This window comes from Balaenoptera acutorostrata, chromosome X, assembly GCF_949987535.1.
Source record: "Balaenoptera acutorostrata chromosome X, mBalAcu1.1, whole genome shotgun sequence".
NCBI classification, from domain to species: Eukaryota; Metazoa; Chordata; class Mammalia; order Artiodactyla; family Balaenopteridae; genus Balaenoptera; species Balaenoptera acutorostrata.
The window spans coordinates 18,709,636-18,731,705 of NC_080085.1; the positions used below are offsets into that span (position 1 = coordinate 18,709,636).

The window sequence follows — 22,070 nt, forward strand, 5'->3', positions numbered from 1 at the left end:
ATCTAGTATGTCCTGGTAAAATGTTACCAGTCATAATTCTAGTTATTTTAAAATGTTGCATGTCACAGCAGTAAGTTTCTTTTGTCAATTACATTGTGATCAGATGTTTAACTGTGACTTTTTAAGTCTTTCTGTCATTTATAGACAGTTGTTGTACTCTGATAAATCTCAAATTATCCTGGGGAACTGGGTAAGAAATCAAAGAATCTTAAGGAAACCTGATGCTTCATCAAAAGTTTAACAAGAGGATTAGTTACTGAATGAACTGGTGAATATAGTTGTAATGTTTATGTTTCTATCTGAAACATTGCTAGCTGTTAATTTGTGTTTTCCAGATATAAAGAAACCCTTCCCCTCAAACTAATTATGACTTACAGCAATTTGGTAAATTACACCTTTGTAAGCAGAATTTAAACATTTCTCTTTTCTCTCTACCTGACCCCTCCAGAGATTGGAAACTCTGGGGTTCCCAGCAGCTTTATCAGATAAATTAGAAAGGCCACCTCCTAACAGGTGCAGGAATCTGAAGGTATTTTTGTGGACCTTAAAAAGGGAGGAATTCACCTAAATCTGTGAGGCAGAATCTGTGGCAAGCCCTTGGCTTTGCTTTCCTGGTCCGGGGAAGCCTTTTATCAACTAATCAGACTTAATTTGCAGACAAATTAATCTTGCTGTGACTATATTGTTAAAAATGAGAGTAATTTTAGACAGAAAGTGATGCTTCAATGGACATCAAAATCTAATTCTGTTTATTGAGGTCTGTATTCACTAAGACTCACTTCTTAGTTTTTGCTGTTATGTTATATCATTGTAAAGTTTTAATTGAATTATTAAAAGGACACTCTAAGTTTGTTTCTGAAGCTTAACTCAGTAATCTGTCTTTGGACGAAGCTCAGATGCTCCATGATCTGCAACCGGGAGGTTAACACCAGGCTATGGTCATTTAAATTTAAAGGCAACTTTATTTGGGGACAATTAAACCATACTAGAGATAACCAGCCTAGTAACACTAGGAAACTGGGCTGGGTGCCTTATGGACAGTGCCAATATATTATTTCCCTTAAAGATAAGGATTGGTACAGAACAGACTAAGATAACCTGGGATATACTGGGCCGCACCTAATGGAAGTTCTTGACTTAAATTCTTGTGAGCTTACTAATACTGCTAGCTATATTATTTTTTTAATACATAAATAAATAAATAAATAAATAAATAAATGTATTTATTTATGTCTGCATTGGGTCTTCCTTGCTGCATGCGGGCTTTCTCCAGTTGCAGCGAGCGGGGGCTACTCTTTGTTGCAGTGCACTGGCTTCTCATGGTGGTGGCTTCTCTTGTTGCGGAGCATGGGCTCTGAGCACACAGGCTGTAGTAGTTGTGGCACGCGGGCTCAGTAGTTGTGGCTCTAGAGTGCAGGCTCAGTAGTTGTGGCGCACGGGCTTAGCTGCTCCACGGTATGTGGGATCTTCCTGGAACAGGGCTCAAACCCATGTCCCCTGCATTGGCAGGCAGATTCTTAACTACTGCGCTGCCATGGAAGTCCCTATATTATTTTTTATATTGAGTGTTTTACAAAATTGTTGTTCTTTGCATTACCAAATGTGTGAATGAGCCTCTGATAAAATGATGATGTATAGTTCCATATAAGATCAATGATGGTAATAGTGTAACTCTAGATATGGGAAGAAGCAACAAGAGGGAATATTTTCGTGGACCATAAAAGACTAGCAAGACAGGTGGTCCAGAGATTTTTGGCTACTGTGAATAAGACCTAGTCCAGTAATAGCACATTGAGTGGCCTATCAGTGAAGTCTTTGCCAAACCTGGGAATGATCATTCCTAGCACCATGGGACGAAGTGGTCATGAAGTGCCCCTGAAACCATGGTTGAATTTATGACCCTGAAGGGGCCCTGCCAACTGAAAATTGTCACTTGCCGTATGCCTCTGCAAGGATTAGGTCAATGGCCACTGCAGCCACTGACCTTAACACACCCTGAAAGGAGTTCAGGGTGGAGATCAGGAATGAGGCACTCTGTGCTCTGGGAAAAACTGGTAGAACAGGCCTGCAGATCGTTATATACTTTCAGGAGAAGACTTTATGAGCCCAAATTCTTCCATCTTCTCATATCTAGAAAAGCTCTAAAATCATTAACAGTGACATCTGCTTTGGCCATTAAAGAGAGAAGTGCAATTGAAAGTCAAAATGGAGTAGCTGTGATTCAGACATCCAAGGTAATACTAGGTGGCATTATGGACGTGATTTCAGACAAGTCCTTGTATTGCTAAGAACTTGAGTTTTCTGAGCTGTGTCAGACTTGGGATGCCACCAGCCATTCTCAAAAAAATGTCTGCTGGCAGCTGGTATCTGCAACCTTATGGTTTCAAGGTATCCTCTTGTAACTACTAAATTTTTAGAAAATGAAATTGTTTTAGATCAGATAGTAGTAGAAAAAAGAGATGTGTAGTGGCCAATAGCTCCTGTTATGTACATATTAATACCATATCTGAAGTTAAAACCTACTTAGATAAGAATAAACAACTGGCTACCTGGCTACAAGTCTCCCCAAAGTGCGAGGTCCAGACTGGGTTTCCGGCTTACTCTTCTGAATTCCTCAGGGAATGAGATTTATTTTGTCTCTTAAAGTTCCAGTTGTCACTCCTCCAAATACTTCTCTTTTTTTTTGTAATTAATTAATTAACTTATTTATTTATTTTTGGCTGCGTTGGGTCTTCGTTGCTGTGCGCGGGCTTTCTCCAGTTGCAGCGAGTGGGGGCTACTCTTTGTTGCGGCGCACAGGCTTCTCATTGCGGTGGCTTCTCTTGTCGCAGAGCACGGGCTCTAGGTGCATGGGCTTCAGTAGTTGTGGCACGTGGGCTCAGTAGTTGTGGCTCATGGGCTCTAGAGCACAGGCTCAGTAGTTGTGGCACACGGGCTTAGTTGCTCCACGGCATGTGGGACCTTCCTGAACCAGGGCTTGAACCCACATCCCCTGCATTGGCAGGCAGATTCTTAACCACTGCACCACCAGGGAAGTCCCCAACTACTTCTAATTGGGTCTATTACACCAAAATGGCGGACCAAGGGATTGAGATTTTAATTTTTTTTGTAATTTATTTTTGGCTGTTTTGGGTCTTCATTGCTGTGCGCGGGCTTTCTCTAGTTGCGACAAGCAGGGGCTACTCTTCGTTGCGGTGCGCAGGCTTCTCATTGCGGTGGCTCCTCTTGTTGTGGAGCACGGGCTCTAGGTGCGTGGGCTCCAGTAGTTGCAGCACTCGGGCTCCGTAGTTGTGGCATGCAGGCCCTAGAGCACGCGGGGATTCAGATTTTAATCATACAAGACTCAGATCCAGGACTTGGAACTCAGAAATATTTCCAACTCGGTGTCTATTTTCCAAATTGAGGCAGGACTAGTCCCCCTTTTAGCAGGGAGTGGCCAGAGCTGTCGTAGCCCAGTTCCCTGAATTGAAACTGAGCAGGACTCTGTTGGGCTCTGGAGTACAAATCCTTTCTGTGTCCCCTATTTCTTGTTTGTAGGAAATAGGCTTCATTCAGCCTCCTTGACCTTCCCTGAGTTCCAAAGAGCAGATTCAAACAGTTGCTAATCAGGGAATGGTGGGGATATAGAAACAGGGGAGGAGCAGTCAAGGGATGGTATGGCCTTGGGGCAGGGTCCTGGTTCCTCCTCAAGGAGTATGCATAACAATATCTCTGAGTTCTTCTGCAGGAACTAAGGCTCCCACCCAGGTGAAGGATGGTAACTTCAGGCTGAGCACAAGACTCCTGGAGCACCGCCCTGTTACCTCACTACAAACCGATCAGAAAAAAGTCACACACACTGCAGCCCTCACCCCAAATTTTACCTTCCATTTCTGGGCCCGGCAATGACCATCCTGTTCGGCCTCCTGTTTGGCCCTTGTCTATTTCAACTGCTAACAAGGTTCATCTCTGATAGGGTCCAACAGTTTCAGGCTAAACTGTTGTTACTACGAGGGTGAATGCCGATTTGGGGCACAGAATACCTCGATTTAAATCAGGTGGAGAGAGTGGGACTTCCCTGGTGGCACAGTGCTTAAGAATCCACCTGCCAATGCAGGAGACACGGGTTCGAACCCTGGTCCAGGAAGATCCCACATGCCGCGGAGCAACTAAGCCTGTGTGCCACAACTACTGAGCCTGTGCTCTAGAGCCCGCAAGCCACAGCTACTGAGCCCGTGTGCTGCAACTACTGAAGCCCGTGTGCCACAACTACTGAGCCTGTGCTCTAGAGCCCGTGAGCCACAACTACTGAAGTCCGTGCACCCTAGAGCCCACACGCCATAACTACTGAGCTTGTGTCCTGAAACTACTGAAGCCCATACACCTAGAGCCTGTGTTCCGCAACAAGAGAAGCCACCTCAATGAGAAGCCTGTGCACTGCAACAAAGAGTAGCCCCCGCTTGCCGCAACTAGAGAAAGCCCGCATGCAGCATGCAGCAACGAAGACCCAACGCAGATCAATCAATCAGTCAATCAATCAGGTGGAGAAAGACTTCTATTCCACTAGGCAGGACTACGCCCACTCTCATCAGGAAGTAGTTACAGAAGAAAGAGACCTCTGCCCCAACTCCCAAGAAGTATTTTGAGTATGAAGTCTCTCAGGGGGAATTGTTAGGGGAACCACTGACTGAAACCACCCGCCCTAGCCAGGCACCATAGTAACCACTTACATGAGTTATCTTACAACAGGAGGTCCTGGTAAGGAATGCGGAACTAACAAGCTACCACCAACCAGAAGAATTTGGGAAAGGTCAAAAGGAGAGAGGAGAAACCAGTCCATATGTCCTACCAACCTCCCAGAATCCTTCTTGCTGGAATCCATCTTGGCTGAGCCATGCAAGTGCCACAGGAAGGACCCTGAGTCAGAGTGATTGGCCAGAGACAACCAGGAAACTAACCCCATTACCATAAAACCCGAGGCTGCGAGCCACGTAGCAGAGCAGTTCTCCTGGGTTCCCTTACCCTGTTGCTCTCTGCCCCGGCACCCCTTCCCAATAAAGTCTCTTGCTTTGTCAGCACGTGTGTCTCCTTGGACAATTCATTTCCCAGTGTTAGACAAGAGCCCACTCTCGGGCCCTGGAAGGGACCCCTTTCCTACAACAGATTGATTGGGAGAAGGAAGGATTAACTACTTGCATCAAGTAAGGAGAACACTGGGGATCTTTCCCAAAGCAGTGTCTCCCCAAACACCAAAACTGGGGAAGTTTTAAGCTAAGGGTACATGCATATTCGTGAAGGGGTTTGGGCAGAGGTGACTATAGCATAGAATTGGGGTAAAGCTTGACAGAGTCCAAGCTGTAGTTGATCAAAGTCTTAAGGGTCAGAAAAGGTCAACATCCTCATTCCATCCTCCATCTGGGTGGGGGGTCTTAGTTCCCGAAGAACTCAAAGATATGTATCAGATTGTTATGTATATCCCTTAAGGAGGAACTAGGACTCTGTTTTATCTCTGAACTATTGTTTCTTGACTGTTTTTCCTTTGTTCCTGCATTCCCTCACTTCCCTTAAAATCATTACTTACTGAGACCTGTTCAAGGGCAAGCATTGTGGCCAGGCTTAGATCACAAAATGGCTTAGGCCAAAGATGGTTTCTCTTATGTCAAGAAAGCCCTGCCTGGTTCTCTTTCTCTGGGGACCCCCTACCCTATCTGCTTACAGTCCTGGTCCCTGAGCCTTCATTTCACTAACAAGCATGTAAGCTTGAGCTGGTCCCTCAAACTTTCTGGTTTTTTGTCCCATTAGGGAAGAAGTGTTGGCTGGAGAGAAACTAGGTCTAGTTGGAGGGGCGCTAGCATGCTGCCACTAATGCAAGGTGGAAAGTTCTTCACTGGAGAGCTGACTGCTGTGTTGTGGGAACACAGGTAAGCAAGGAAACGAGCAATCAGCTCTGCCTGGATCAGGAGTGGTACCTGAGCTGGGCCTTCAGGGCTCACGTGCGGGCTTTTCCACTGGAGAAAGGAGGTGTTTCAGGTGAGGACAAAGACCCAAGTGTCTGGCACGTGAAAGAGCATGGTGCTGTAAAATGGCAGCTCATATCCAACCCCACTGCAGTCAGCTTCTGGGACTACCTCTGACTGTTGAGTTGTATCAAATACATCTAAGACAAGTGGACCCTCTGTGGGCTTTGGAAATCTTTTAGCTCTACTCTAGGGAAATGTTAACTGAAATGGGAGTTGCCCTGTAAACCCCAGGTACTCACCATTTGGACTGGGGCAAAGGAAACTACCAGTTAAACATAAGTCTTAACTCACTAATAATAATAACGAATCGTTCCATGGTGTGTTCTATGTGTCAGGCACTGTTGAAGTGCTATACTTCTATTAATTTATTTAATTCTCAGAACAATCGTGTGAAAGAGGTGCTGTTGTGTTACTTCTTTCACAGATAAAGAAAGTTAGAAAAATTAGATCATTTGCCAAAGGTCACCTGCAAGGAAATGGAAGAATCAGAATTAGGATCCAGGCCCCCCTGATCCTAACCATTCTGCAGGCTGCCTCCCTAGAGACTGAGGAAGTAAGGAATCAATGTTACAGAAAAATATAATAATAAAATAAAAAACATATATATTTATATATATATATCATAATTTTTTAATCGAAGTATAGTTGTTTTACAACAGAAAAGTAGATATTTAACTAGCACTAACAGTTGAGAATTTAGTCACATCTTTGAGTATAGCTGTAGGAAATGCTGCCTTCAGATGAGAAGCCAGGGCATTACTTTTGGTACCAAAACATGCTCTATTATTTGCTTTGGTAACAATTTTGATTGTGTCATTATTTGAGCATAGGCGCTTAGGTAATGCCTTACAACACTTCAGTCTCCCCTCCCCCTAATGCGCCATTCTTTGTTGGAAATGAGAGAAAAGAAGGAAGTGGAATGGGTTGGACAGCATTTTACTTGGAGCAATGTGGGCTTTGTAAAGAGTCTCAAGTGGAGATTCTCTTAAGGAAGGCTGGACCAGTGTGTCTTCTCTGGGCTGAGTGATGGAGCCTCAGGCTGCCAATCTTCCCTCTAAGTCAGGCTTTCTCAAACTGGAGGAACCCTTTGGTGGGGCGGGCGGTGTGCGGACATATCTCAGGGCACTGCGATTCTGCAAGGGTGAGGAAAGTGGCTGCAGGGTAATAATAGGAATCGACTTCTCATCCTTTTGTGTTCTACATGCTAATTCTAAAAGGGTCAGCGGGGACACAAATGAGGATTATGACTGGCACTCGGGGTGCTGGCTTGAAATGTCTTGCGGAAAACCTATTTTGTCATTTACTTTTCTTAAATAATCATCCAGAGGGTTCTACCAACAAACTCTTAAGGAGGTTCTGAATGGGCTGTGAACTGCCTGGCACCCAGGGGGTCAGGAATACAGTTTGCCCCGGTATCTGTAGAGGATTGGTTCCAGGACCCCCCCACCCCAGCAAAATCTGAGGATGCTCAAGTCCCTTATATAAAATGGCCTAGTGTTTCCATTTAACCAACCTGGGCATACCCTCTAGTATACTTAAAACCGTCTCTCGGTTACTTTTTTTTTTTTTCTTTTGGGCGAGCCCCAAGGCTTGTGGGATCTTAGTTCCCCAACTAGGGATCCAGCCTGGGCCATTGGCAGTGAAAGCGCTGAGTCTTAACTGCCAGGGAATTCCCTCGGTTACTTATAATACCTAATATAATGTAAATACTATGTAAATAGTTATAAATACAATGTATATGCTATGTAAATAGTTGCCAGACAGAGGCAAATTTAAGTTTTGTTTTTAGGGACTTTCTGGAATTTGTTTTTTTAATATTTTCAATCTGAGGTTGGTTGAATCTACAGATGTGGAACCCACGGATTCGGAGGGCCAACTGTATGAGTTGAATGACTGGGAGGAGAGTGGGGAAGTCCAGAGTGGGGAACAGAGTGGGTTGGCTGTCACCATCATCTCCCTTTCCCGACATAGGACTCCTGAGAACTGGGTCTCTGCTTGGGCTCCTTTGAGGTGTTGAGCATGATGCTCTATTCCTCAGTTCACTTCAAAGGACACAGATATGGAGCGCCTGCTGTGTGCCAGGCACAGTGCTAAGCACTGGGAACCCAAGGATGAAAGGTCAAGAGCCCTGAAGGAGCTCAGTGCCCAGAGTAGGGCGTGCCTTAGTAATAACATCAAACATCCTCATCGGCACAGCCATTTACTGAATACTTGTCATGTGTCCGATACTGCCCTCTACGCTTGTCATATAGTTATTCATTTAATCCTCACACAGCTCTACTGTTATTAGCTTCATTTTACAGAGAGGGGAAAGAGGCACAGAGAGGTCGGTGAACCTATTCACTGTCACACAGCTAGTAAGAGATTGGGTAGGGATTCAGCTCAGAAATTGGTGGAGATAGGCGATGGCTCCAGAGAGGAGGGGGGCAGGACACCCTCTCCAATCACACACTCCGTGATGGGGAGGGGGCGCCTGCTGGTGGGAGGTGGGCAGACTCACACACCTCGGGTTTGGGGAGTTATAAGAAAAGTGGGGACACTTTGAGGCAACAGGCAGGGCAATCAGAGGCAGCACCACGAAGGGGTGACTAGCCAGACTCTGGAGCCACCTGCCTGGGTTTGAGTCCTGGCCCCAGCACTTTCTAGCTACCTAACCTCTTTGTGCCTCAGTTAATCCATTTGTAAAATGGGGATAATTGCACCTACCTCTTAGGGCTATTGTAAGGATTAAATATGTTAGCATTCGAGGCTGAGGAATGCTTCTTTCTGGGAAAACTACAACCACGAGGCTGGTTTCGCAGCCGCCTTCAATTCTGCTCCTTTTTGCAAACATCTCACTTCAAGTCCACCCCATCAGGCATTTACTTGGAATTTGCTACAGGTGATGAAGTTCACTTAATTTCTATACAGCTTTACCTTACAAACTTGGTTTGGCTACATGTCTTTTTTTTTTTTTTTTTAATTGAAGTAAAATGTACATAACATGGAAGTAGCCATTTTACAGTGAAAAATTCACCGGCATTTAGTACATTTACAATTTGGGGTAACTGTATGTAATTCCAAGACATTTTCATCCCCCCCAATAGGAAACCCTATACCCATTAAGCAGTCACTTCACTTCCCTCCTTCTCCCAGCCCCTGGCAAGCACTAACCCGATTTCTGTCTCTGTGGATTTACCTATTCTGGACATTTCTAGTGGAATCATACAGTATTTGTCCTTTTGTGACTAGCTTCTTCCACTTAGCATAATGTTTTCGAGGTTCACCTAGGTTGTGCCATGTATCAGTACTTCATTCCTTTTTGTGGCTGAAAATATTTTGTTTATCCATTCATCTGTTGATGGAAATTTGGTTGTTTCCACCTTTTGGCCATTGTAAATAGTGCTGCCATAAACATTTGTGTACAAGTTTTTTTTTTTTTTAATTTTTATTTATTTATTTATTTATTTATGGCTGTGTTGGGTCTTCGTTTCTGTGCGAGGGCTTTCTCCAGTTGCGGCAAGCGGGGGCCACTCTTCATCGCGGTGCGCGGGCCTCTCACTATCGCGGCCTCTCTTGTTGGGGAGCACAGGCTCCAGACGCGCAGGCTCAGTAGTTGTGGCTCACGGGCCTAGTTGCTCCGCGGCATGTGGGATCTTCCCAGACCAGGGCCCGAACCCGTGTCCCCTGCATTAGCAGGCAGATTCTCAACCACTGCGCCACCAGGGAAGCCCCCAAGTTTTTTTTTTGAACAGCTGTTTTCCATTCTCTTGGGTATACAATACACCCAACAGGGGAACGGCTGGGTTGCATGGAAAATGTTTTCCACAGTGGCTGCGCTCTTTGACATTCCCACCAGAAATCCCTCCACATCCTCGCCAACACTTGTTATTTTCTCGCTTTTAAAATGTATTTATTTACTTGTATCAGAGCCAGCCTCATGGCTTTATCTATTGGGGTTCACACTGCTTTGGGGTTTGGCAGCGGCAGTCTTCACTTTGCACTGGAATCTCCTGGGTTTTTATATATTTATTTTAACAATCCAACGCCTGAGCTGCACCTGAGTCCGGGCCCAGGCAGCAGCAATAGCTTTTAAAGCTCCCTAGGTGATTCCAGTGTGCAGCCAAAGTTGAGAATCATTGTATCAAAGATTCCAGGCACCTCTCGGTTATACGCTCTTTTTAATCAGAAATTTAAATCGTGTTTAACTAGCTAGGCCAGGCCCACATTCATCTGAGAAATGGTGGGCTAGTGATCCAGATATCTGTCAGACATTGTAACCCTAACAGCTAAGGCCAGTTCTTTTTTTTTTTTAAGAGAGGAAGTGATTTCACCACAGCTGCACACAGGGGGCAGGGAGGCAGAATGTCTCCTAGGGTCCCAAGTGAACTGGTGAAAAAGCAAAAAACAAAACAGTAGAACAAACGGCTACTGGGTAGCCCTTGTCCCTGCCTCTCCCCCACCTCTCTTCACAAGGGAGGTTTGGACTGCAGCCCAATATAATGGCCTGTGCATTCTTCCAGCTGGGGAAGTTTCCAGATAGCACCCCAACTTCCCTACCACGGCCACTATCTTCTCCTTTTTAACAGAAATCTTTTCTGTTTTCCATCCTCTTCTTCCCAGGAGGTAGTTATTGTTGCTAACTGTGCAGGACAGTGTGGCTCTTTCTCTGAGTTTTTAAAAACTGTTGCAGACGTGCAAGTTGGCCTGACTGCCAATAAGCAGATGGGCCCATGTGAATGTGAGTTTTGGATAAGAGTAATATCTAACATCGAGTAGGATTTTGCTAAGAGGTCACTTTTCCGCTCTAAGTATTGACTTCAGCTTATTTTCACTGCCCTCCAGCCACGCCCCCCCACCCCTCAGGAGCACCTGCAGTGGAACAGCCGTGTACCATGGGGACCCGCGGGGCATCACAGCGAGAGGGCGTCAGGAAGGACCACACGTAGCAGTGGGGCCTGTGTCTGGTGCTTTGGGGAGCATTTAAGGAAGCCGGGCGTCGCTCTGGATTGGATGCTGTCAGGAAGCAGGGGTGAGTCCTGATCAGGAGTCTTAGTCATTTCACCTGAGAAGCGGGGAAGACCAGACAAAGGTTGGGATTGGTGAAGAAGCAGCAGTCTCTCCTAGGAGCCAGGACCCAGGGACGTTGGGTGGGTGACTTTGGTGGTTTGGACAAGTTCCTGCTTTGTCCGTGTTTTGACATGATTACGAAGTGGTCTTGTTCTTGTTCCGTCCCATCCTGGTCACAGAGTGGCCTTGTCTGATGTCGGGGTTCTGGGGAATTGTTTATGTTCAACAGAAGGGCACCTGGCCAGCTCCTGCTGGATGCCAGGTACTGCTTTTCTCTGTCTCAGGCCTCCTCTGGGCCAAGAGCAGACGAGGGCAGGCAAGAGGACATTAATCCATGATATCTACATTTTCACCATTGCCAGGATTTTGTTGATGAGGAAATGCAGGCTGGCATTGGGTAAGTCTCTCCTGCTTTTTTGTTGCAGGATAAGTTGCTGAATTCTCTGATGTGGTAACAGTTGCACAGGATACACTGGTCAACTCTAACACAAGCAGTTCCCACAAACAAAGTGATTATTTGTCCTCTAACAGGCCTTGAAGCCAGGGGCCTAGATTATAAAACCCAGGCAAGGAGAACACGTTACAGAATCCAAATAGGTACCCACAGCCCAGTTGGAGGTATTTAAAAAGGCCTCAAGCCCTTGATTCCTGTCCATGTCCTACCTGTAACAGTCTCGCCAGGATTGTGTCATTGGTAGGTAATACAGGCACTGTGAACATGCTTAAAATTACCCAACAATGCCGGCTCCATTTCAAGGCCCATTTATCTCTGATGCTATGCTAACATTATGAAGCGTTAGGGTTTTGTTGTGGCTTTCTGATTAGTTAATGGCAGAGTATCTCAGGGACTTTTATCTCCGTCTATTTTGCACTTGCAGAAGCAAGGCGGGGCACTATCGCTGGCCACTGCCACCTGCCCTGGAGGACACAAGCTGCTGAGCAGGACCGGCTACATAATTTGCAGGCCCAGTACAAAATGAAAACACGGGGCCCCTTGTTCAAAAATTATTCACAATTTCAAGACAGTGAGAGCAGAAAGTTAAACCAAGTGCAGGGTCGTTCTGAGCCTGAGGAGGCCTGTGGGGCCTTGCTGCCCCTGCAATGTGGCAGACAAGGACAACTGGGTTCCCGGGGACCTGACTCCGGAGGAATGGCCAGAACTGGAGAGCATCCCAGGAAGCAAGCAAGAGCTGCAGTCTGAAGAATAGAGACTGAAGGCTGAGATAGCAGAAGAGCTATGGAAATTGAGGACCCTGGGATCCACAGAAGAAAGGAAAACATGCAGGGCAACAAACAGGTGGCCTGGGCTGGAGAAAATTAATGTGGGGGCTGAAAAGGGGCCCCGGTTCTTAACAGGATGGTCTATTAAAGGACACTTCTGAAGACACTGCCCAGTTCCTGTGGAAAGGTGAAGGACTCAGCAAAACAGCCACTAGGGACTGTTTGCAGGAGAGATTAAGCTTAATATCTAGGTTCCTCCTGCCCTTGTGGAGGTACAAGAGTTCACTGATCTAGACTTTGTCCAGCCATTACAGCAATTCCTGAGGAGCCTGGGAACGCCTAGAGAGGCACAGAGGACTGATGGGATGATGGAGGCATTTGACCAGTGATACTGTCAGTGTCATAAAGAGGGCTTTAGTGCCCAGACACTGATGTTCTCTCCTTTGTCACATCTTGTTGATCACCAGCTACAACCCCGAAGTCAAAGACAAGCTCACAGCGAAAAGGTTCACTGCCACGAATGTAGACATCAGTGGTGGACGAGCAACTCTAGAAGCTGTAATTTCTCAAGTCAACATTAACAACGTTTTCCTCTCACTTGCTTCTTCCCCATTCCCATTTTTCGCAAAAACGTAGGCAACTAACTTGAATACCCAAGAGCTTTCTGTTCTGTGCCGAAACGCAGAGCCGGCCCTGGCTATAGATGATGGAAATGACAATTCTAATAGATTAAGTTGTAGCATTTGAAGAGTTAAGGAAAAGGCGGCAGTACTTTTAGACTCCAGGGTGGATCCCAGCATTTTATTTTCTTGGCTTGGCCAGGAAATCAGAGGGGCCTGGGCTCGGGGGGCCGGTCTGGGGGAAGTGCAGGGGGTGGGCCCCCCGGAAGTCGTGCTGCGTGGTTTAAACCTAAGGTGACCTAACGGATGGCGGGAGCGCCCGCCCGATCCTCAGCGCGGGGCGCGGCCATTGGTGACGCACGCCGGGGAGCACGGCGCCCACGTTTCCACCATTGCCTTAGCGCGGCCTCACACCCGGCGCTCGGAGTCCGGGGCTGCGGGCGTCCTCGCTTCCTCCCTCCCGGAGGCGGGCCCGACCCCGCCCCCGCGCCCCGGGTGGCTCCCGGCGGTCCCTCCTACCTCCTACCCTCGGCCTCCCCGGCGCGGCGCACTCCCCGCCGGCCGCAGCCTGACACGCCGCGCGGCCCCCCAGTCTCCCCGGCCGCCTCCCCCAGGCATGGCCCAGGGCCTCGCCTCACTATGGCAGCAGCACGGCACAGCACCCTTGACTTCATGCTCGGCGCCAAAGGTGAGGGCGCGCGCCCGCCACCTGCCCCGTCGCTCCCGCCGCCGGGCGGGTTGGGGCTGGCGGGGCCGGGCGGGGCGCGCGCCGCGGGCCGAACAATGCGGACGGCCGCGCGGCCCCGGCCCCGGCGCTGGCGTCTCCCGGGCTGCCGCTTGCACCGGCGCTCGCGTGGAGGCCGCGCTCCTGCCCCCGCCGCGCTCCGTCCCGGCGGCAGCGCGGGGCCCGGGGGGGCCGCGCCGGCTCCCTCCTCGACCCCGATCGGGCCGCCGTCCGGGGCCCGGGTCGCCCACCCGCGCCCTACTCGGGCTCGGCCGCCCCCGCCGGGGGTCCCCTCGCGCCCTGGGTGCAGGAGGAAGAGTCCGGGTGGCCGCGGCCCCCCCTGGGGCGGGGGGCGTGCGAGGGGCCCGCCCGCGGGACCTTTCCCCGTTCCCCGAGGCGGGTAAATTCCCCCGGGGGTGGGGGCTCCCCTCGTGCGAGCCGGGGCTGGGGCAGGACCGCGCCGCGCTCGCAGAATTCTCAGCCGACTGCGTAGGAGACAGATCCCCCGGAAAGGGACGGGGCACGGGAAAAGGAAACGATGATTATATTATTATTGGGGGGGTGGGGGGTGAAGTCCCAGCGCGGGAACTATAAGTCTCCGAATCGGGGAGGCTCGGGAGACTGCGAGCCGGCCAGAACAGAGGGCTGGGAAAGTCCGGACAGACTGCAGAAATTGTGGAGAGGAAGGGTATTTTGCATCCTTTTTTCCTGGGTACGTCTAAGGCGGAGGGGAGGAGGGGGGAGGGGTAGGACTGCTGGTCTTTTTTCTGGTGGATTTTTTTTTTTTTTTTTTGCCGGGCCCAGCGGCATGCGGGATCTTAGTTCCCCGACCAGGGATCGAACCCGTGCCCCCTGCATTGGGAGTGCGGAGTCTTAACCCCTGGACCGCCAGGGAAGTCCCTCTGGTGGCTTTTAAACCTGTGAGTGCCGCAGACTTGAATCTGCGCTTCCGGTTTGTCCCACTTGGAGCGTCTCACCCAGGTCTTGCTTTTTCACTGTCTTCCTCCAGTTGGCTGGAGCCACCTTTTCTGTTACCATTGAAAACATTACTTTCACACTCTCTTTCTCCCCTGCCCCTTTTTTTAAACTTATGAGTAATCACTTTGCATTTTCTCCTCCAGTTTAAAGGATTTTCGAAGGCATAAGATGAGGGGGAAAAAAAAAAGACCTCAGGGATTTGGACAAGACCTAGTTTTGTGTCCTGTGTTGATTGGCTCTGCTTGTGACTTTGGCTTTATTTCTCAACCTGTCTGAGCTGCTTCTTCCCTGTGGTAAAAAGGGGGAAGGGTAGGGCGCACTTCGTTGGGCACCCCCATCCCCCAGGGCTTTTAATGTTAATGGAGTTGCTGGAAAACGCTACAGGGTTGTGAAGTAATATCAGTGTATTTGGGTGGTGGGGAAGTGACTAGGAGAAAAAGCATTTCTTAGTTCCCTCCTTTCTTAGGTGAGGCTGGAGGGAAGGGAGGCGGCTGGGGAGAATCAGGAGATAAAATGGTGATTGGAGCCGGCTAAAAGGTTTTCTTGAGTAATTAGCCTGCCAGTTTCACTGGGAGGGTGAGGCTTGAGGAAGAAATAGTGGTTCAAGGCCACTCAGCTGCTGAGTTGAGTTTCTGGTGGCAGGCTTGTGTGAGCGCTCACCTGTGCTTATTGAGTGTGGGTTTTCCAGGCTCTAAGGAGGGTAACGATGAGGCCGGAAGATTCTGGCCCTTCCCTCAGCCTGAGTGTCCTTGCCTGAAGCCTTAAACAGCTTTCAGCTAAATTCAGGTGTTGTCTGTTGAAATGGTTGCTCCCAATGGACTTCTGTATTCTGTTGTAGAAGCCGGGAAAACCTTCCCTTAATTGTATGAAGAAAAAGTGAGAGAACTTGAACGTTTTGGGCAGGCACCGGCTAGGGAGGGAGAGAGAACCATGGACGTGCAGTTTGGAAGGGAGCAGGAGAAGCTGGCGGGCTCGAAGTTGGCGAGGTGTGGAAGTGGCATCTAAATAATTTAGTCGTGTGAAGAAAGTAAAAAATAAAAAAATTGAGAATTCCCAGTCACTCTTTTTTTTTTTTTTTTTTGCCTGCGTTGGGTCGTCGTTGCTGCGCGCGGGCTTTCTCTAGTTGAGGCGAGCGGGGGCTACTCTTTGTTGTGGTGCGCGGGCTTCTCATTGCGGTGGCTTCTCTTGTTGCGGAGCACGGGCTCTAGGCGCGCGGGCTTCAGTAGTTGTGGCGAACGGTGGCATGTGGGATCCTCCCGGACCAGGGATCGAACCCATGTCCCCTGCATTGGCAGGCGGATTCTTAACCACTGCGCCACCAGGGAAGTCCCCCAGCCAGTTACTCTTAATTCCCAGATTGTTGATCTTCAAGATGAGAAAGTTTTTTGTTTTTTGTTTTCAAAGATGAGAAAGTTTTGATGACAAGGTGAACATTCTAGAAAGAGATCCTAAGGGGACATGTATGTATGCGTCTGTATTAGATCTTGAGTCCCTACAGAACTGTTTTGGGAGTAAGAGGACCCTGATTCTTATTGTATTCCCCCCATCACTTGATTTTGGGGGGAGGCGTGATGCCCTTGCTGTCTGTAGGTATCCACCCTTGTAGAATAAGGGGATCTGGCTAAACTAGGATCTGTTTTTGGTTTTCATTAAGGGGCACTTGGTGAGAAGTCCACCACCTGTGAGGTCTTCAAAAACATTTATTTTAATTGATAATAATGAGTCAAAAGGCATTACTCTTGGCATGTGAGTATTGGATGTGACTCAAGGGTGAGTCAAATGCCTGTGGAGCCTGGAATTATGTTCTTTTTCTCATTTGTCAGTAATCCTTCCTCATGCTCCAGTTCCATGATGTGATTTTAATGGAATTAAACTTGAACCACTTAGTTATGTTATGTTGCGATTCTGTATAACTTGGTTACCAGTGCAAGCCAGCTAGTACCCAGCAGCCACTGGGCCACTGAGGGCAATTATAGGTTGGGCCTGGCGGTGCCTGTTTAGTTCTGGCTGATGAGGTAACTCAGGAAATTTTAATTTCTGCTGAAAAAAAATCTCACCTTTGATCCTCTCATAAGTGAAGAATTGGACTGTGAAGGCTCTTGAGCCCAGAAAACATTTTGTGACTTCTCAGCCTGAGGCTAGCAAGAATAAACATGTCCTACATTAGTATAGCTTAAGCATCTCTGGGCAGGTGGAGGACACGTGGTTTGTTTATGCTAGGCAGCCAGCGAGTGTTCTGCGTAGACCGAGTGAGGTACGAGTGAGGTACGCACGACCTCTGCCCACCCTGGAAGGGTAGGGTTGCAGTCTTCCTTTCCATGTCCATTTCTTCCCCGGGCTGGGAGTGTCTTTGAAGGGTGACCTCCAGGGTCTGTATCCTGGACACAGTTCTGATACATCATAGATGTTTGAGAAGTACTGGTTAAATGGACCTGATTGATGTTATGATAAAGGTGGAAAGCTAGTTCAAGTCCACTAGGGGAAAACAAGGCACACATTTACCTTTAGAATTAAGAGGATGGGTCCTGAGTGAGGAGATGTGACTGATGCTGTTGTGTCTGTCCTTTGGATCACTGAGTTATAGTTTACGTAGGGAAACAGAGTGACTTGTGTCATTCAAATTAACAAATTAGTTTTATAACAGAAATTTATTTAGTAAATTAAGGACACGGGAGTTCCCTGGTGGCCTAGTGGTTAGGATTCTGGGCTTTCACTGCCATGGCCCAGGTTCAGTCCCTGGTCGGGGAACTGAGACCCCACAAGTGCGCAGCGCTGCCAAAAAAAAAAAAAAAACCCAAAACAAAACAACAACAAAAAAACCATAAGCCTGCTTGGGAATTATGGGCTTAGCCGAAAAATGTTGAGGGTAAGGGTTCTTAAGTTGTGTGCCTTTGGCCCTCATTGGGGAAGCCTGTGGAGCGCTTCTCAGAATAAGAATTTTAAATGCATAAAATAACCCATTTATTTAAAATAACATTCTCAAAATAAAACCCCTAATATGTGACATAGTAAATAGTAATATGTGCTTCTTTCATAACACATTAAAATACAGTCTAGCTGCAGGCCTCATAATTTCCAAATTTCCGTAATTTCGGAGTAGAGCCGAGAAAATCAGTATTTCAGCTGTCATTTGATCAGGAAAAGCTGTGCTTCTGTTGTGACAATGGCCAGGTAGTTGATAATGTGTGGTTTTACAAGCATAATTGAAAAAAATGCTAAGTTTCAATTAGTGAAAATAAGGATGTATACTTTTTGCCATCCATGTTCACAGAGCCCGTGAATTGTGTCCCCTGGCCCTTGGGAGTCCATAGACCCCAGGTTCAGGCCCCCCAGGAGCTGGAGAGAGAACTGGGACTGTCATTTCTCTATATTGTTCCTTTTGGGAGGAGGTTTCCACTCAGGCCAAAGCTGTAAGCAAATGTCCCCACTTCTTCAAAACATCTTTTTGAAAACAAAAAAGCCAGTGTTTACTAATTGCTTCCTGGGCTACGCATTGCCCTAAGCGCATAACACATTATTTTATGTAATCCTCACAACAGCCCTATGGTGGGTTTTATCCCCATTTTAAAGATGAATAAATAGGCCCATTGAAGTTTTTCTCCTTTTAAGTGGGCTACCTGTGATTCAAAGCCCTGTCTATTTGATTCCAAGTCCTTTGTTAATTCCACAACCATGAAGCCTCTTAGTTAAGGCAATGGCTGCGTGTCCCGCCCTCCCCCCTGCGCCCCCCCCCCCCCCCCAGTTTATCACTATATGGAGACCTTTTTTGTCTCTTCACCTTGGGAGGTGCTACCAGCATCTAGTAGGCCAGGGGTGATTTTAAACATCCTACAGTGCACAGCATTGACAAGCCAACATATCTGTGGTGCTGGGGTAGAGAATCCCCGGTGTAAGTTCTAACCAGGTTGTTGCAGTGATCTGGATGACAAATCATCAGCAGAATTTCCCTGGTTCTTTTTGGAAGTGTCCGTGGTGCAGGGAAGGAGGATGGGCCTTACCTTCCCCTGAGGTTTGCACTGGGGCCAGTTAGCACTTCCTACCGAGCAAAGCCTGTGGCTTCAGGTGACCCCCGCTCCCATTTCCTGAACCATCTTGGACCTCTCCACCAAGCTCCCGCTCTTCCATGTATTTATTGAGCTCCTTTCTGGCGGAAGCATATCATCTTCATGTACTTAATTAATTAATTTAACATCTTTATTGGAGTATAATTGCTTTACAATGTTGTGTTAGTTTCTGCTGTATAACAAAGTGAATCAGCTATATGTATACATATATCCCCATATCCCCTCCCTCTTGCGTCTCCCTCCCACTGTATTTTAAATTTATTTATTTATTTTGGCTGCATTGGGTCTTCGTTGCTGCGCGCGGGCCCTTTCCAGCTGCAGCGAGCAGGGGCCACTCTTCGTTGAGGTGCGCAGGCCTCTCATTGCGGTGGCCTATTTTGCTGTGGAGCACGGGCTCCAGGGGCTCCAGGCGCGCCGGCTTCAGTAGTTGTGCCACGTGGGCTCAGTAGTTGTGGCTCGCGGGATCTAGAGCGCAGGCTTAGTAGTTGTGGCGCACGGGCCCAGCTGCTCTGCGGCATGTGGGATCTTCCTAGACCAGGGTTTGAACCCGTGTGCCCTGCACTGGGAGGCGGATTCCCAACCACTGCACCACCAGGGAAGCCCACCTTCGTGTATTTTAAATAGCTATAACTATAAGCATAAAACCTAAACAGGTTTTGATTGCATCTAGCTTTTTTGTTCTTTTGTTCAACAGTAGAAAAAGCTTTCTCCCTACCCCCTCAGCATTATGATTGTCCCATCACACTTTATCCACCACTGTGATAGAGAACACCCACACCCGCTTTAACGATGAAACCTTGGGCGGGTTATGAATGGGAAAATGCATGCGTGGGCCCCACTCTAGACTGACTTGAATCACAGTCTTTGAGGGGAGGGTGGTACCTGGAATTTACATTTTTAACCAGCTTTCCTCCCAGCAAGTCTGATGCTGATTATATGAGAACCAGTATAATAGGATCCTCATTAAAAACAAAAAACCCCCGTGTATCAGAAACCTTCGAGGCACCCATCCACGTCATTAAGTCCTATGGATTCTACCTGCTGCCCTCTCAGATTCCTTGCTCACCTTTTTCCTGGCTACAGCCCTTGGCCACAGTCTCCCTACTTGTCTCCCTCCCTTGTTTGGGAAGGGCTCAGTCAACAGAAACGCAACAGATCCCTGTCCCTTTTCCCATTTAAAAGCCCTCCTGTGAGTCCTCATTACTCTACAGATGAAGTTGAAACTCCTTATCAGCACTTCCAAGGTCCATGAAGGTCCATTTCTACCCGATTCTCCATCCTCACCCAACACACACTTGAGTCTCACACTCCTTGTGCTTCCAAGTAGAACCTGGACTCAGAATTTTCTAACAGCTCTGGGGAAGGTATTTTTCTGTGTGACGTAGGTGTTCTCTCATACCTTAATTGTCTTTGAAAATGTTTTCTGGACTGCTTGGGGGAGGTCCCTTGTTAGAGTCTGCCTACATTTGGCATGCTCCTTTGCTTTGTTGGGATTTTTAAAAAAACTCCCTTTTCCCCAACTCTGCAAGATTCTTAATTGCACTGATCATGCTCTATTTGACCCCAGGCTGAATAATTGCACATTGCTGGGAATTCATTTTGTGAGCTTGCCATTAAAAAATTGTGTAAACCTTAATGGTTTTTTAGAATATAGTTCCGCAGTTATACCTCTGTCTTTAAACCAGTAGAGGTGGTATATGGTAAAATTAGTTTGTGCTTTATATCAAAAAGCCTCATCTAGTTCCTACTTGGTAGTTCTCTATTGTTTTAAATGCTTTGGAAGGGATAACAGCTGTTTAAGAAATTGATTCCATAATCCAGGCGTTTAGGAACAATCACCCCAGCTAACAAGGGAGGTATTTTTTCAAGTAATCTGAAGCTCTGCAGGTGATGTTTCTTAAAAAGAGTGTTTTCCAATTTAATAAGCAACTGGTAGATTTGTCTTTAGGGTGTTTTGTCTGTTTTGTTTTTGTGGGGGAAAGCCAGTTTTGTTTTGCACTGGAGGAGTTACCAATTTGGAATCTTTGTATCCTCTTTTTTTTTTTTTTTTTTGGGCCTCCCTGCCTGGCATGTGGGATCTTAGTTCCCCCACCAGGGAATCAAACCTGTGCCCCCTGCAGTGGAAGCGCTGATTCTTAACCACTGGACCACCAGGGAAGTCCTGGAATCTTTGTATCCTCTTAATTGTATAATGAAATTGGCCATATTTGAATCAGCATTCAAAGGCCTTCCCTACCTTCTTGGGAGGTAGACTGAAGTGCTGTGGTCTCTCATAGCTTTGAAAAGTTAGAGCTTTTGGTGTTGGACTTGGGACCCTGGGTAAGATTTGGCATTACGGGCTTTATAATTTGAATTGAGACCACCGTGTTTATACTAACCCTTGGCACGTAAGGATTGGCTCGAAAGTTACTGGATTGTGGTTGGGCCTCTGTTTAAAAACGTGTTCAAGAAAGCTATTATTGAGTTTAGTTTTTGGAGTCACGCATGCTCTGCGCGTTTTAATCCACCATTTCACTGCAGTTGTAACCTAAGCCTGCTGCTGTGTGCTGCGGCTCCAACCACCATTTCATGGTAGTTTAATTACAGGCTCAGTTCTTTTGAAAAGTCAGGAAACCTCCTCAGTTGAATTCTGCCAGCCAAGTATGTAAACCATTGCACAAATGCTCTTTTAAACCCTTACGACTGGGCATTTTTCCAGACCCCAGGAAAAAGGCAACTCTGGAGCCCAAAGTTGTGGTGGGCCTGCAGTTCGTTAAACTGATGATGTCACCTGTGTTCTGGAATGAGCCCCTGAGTTAGTGGCCGCACTTGTGATCAAAGGCATTCATGGGCTAAGCGGCAAAGTCAAAAGGAGCTGGTAAGAGCCAGGAGCATGTTCTGGGTTCCTGAGCTGACTTGACCCTCTGGGTAGTTTCCCATGTACCTTAATTTCGCCCTTTGCGTGAAGGCACCAGTGATACCAATATCCCACACACTGTGTTGTTGGGTGGGATGTCCAATAAAATGTTTGGAAGAGTGTCAAATGATACATAAAACACTTAACACTAATTGCAGTACTTAGCGCTGAGTACTTTGAAATTGTGCCAGTGGGTAAAGATGATCTGTTATAAAGAGGTGTGAATTTCACTTACTGAAAGATAAGGAAAGTTCTGCTGGCAGAAGAAGAGGCAGAAAATAAAGGGTTGGCATGTGATTTGAAGGTTGGTCTACTTAAAGGACCTCTCTAAGTTACTAAAGCAGAATTTTATGAAGACATTTTGATTTTTAAGATAACACTTCCATGGGTTTGTGTTGCATGACTGTTTTCCCTGGAATGGAAATTTCTCCTGTGAGAATCCTGAGCAATTTCTAGGATACTGTTACATTTAGCACCAAATTGTCTCTTCTGAAGGACTGCAGATCACAGTGGTCAAGC

General features: G+C 47.3%; 1 protein-coding gene across 2 annotated transcripts in view; it reads left to right on the forward strand.

The window, feature by feature from the left end:
- The first annotated feature begins 13,245 nt into the window (after positions 1 to 13,245).
- The window catches only part of SMS (spermine synthase), a 50,406-nt gene continuing 41,581 nt past the window's right edge, over positions 13,246 to 22,070 (forward strand). Inside the window, exon 1 of one of the 2 annotated variants that reach the window (XM_057538963.1) lies at positions 13,246 to 13,577. In XM_057538963.1, the coding sequence (XP_057394946.1) occupies positions 13,529 to 13,577 (49 nt within the window). In that variant the 5' untranslated portion in view covers positions 13,246 to 13,528. Of the gene's footprint in view, positions 13,578 to 14,306; positions 14,326 to 22,070 lie in introns of those variants that run through there. The other variant, XM_057538964.1, reaches the window with a different exon arrangement.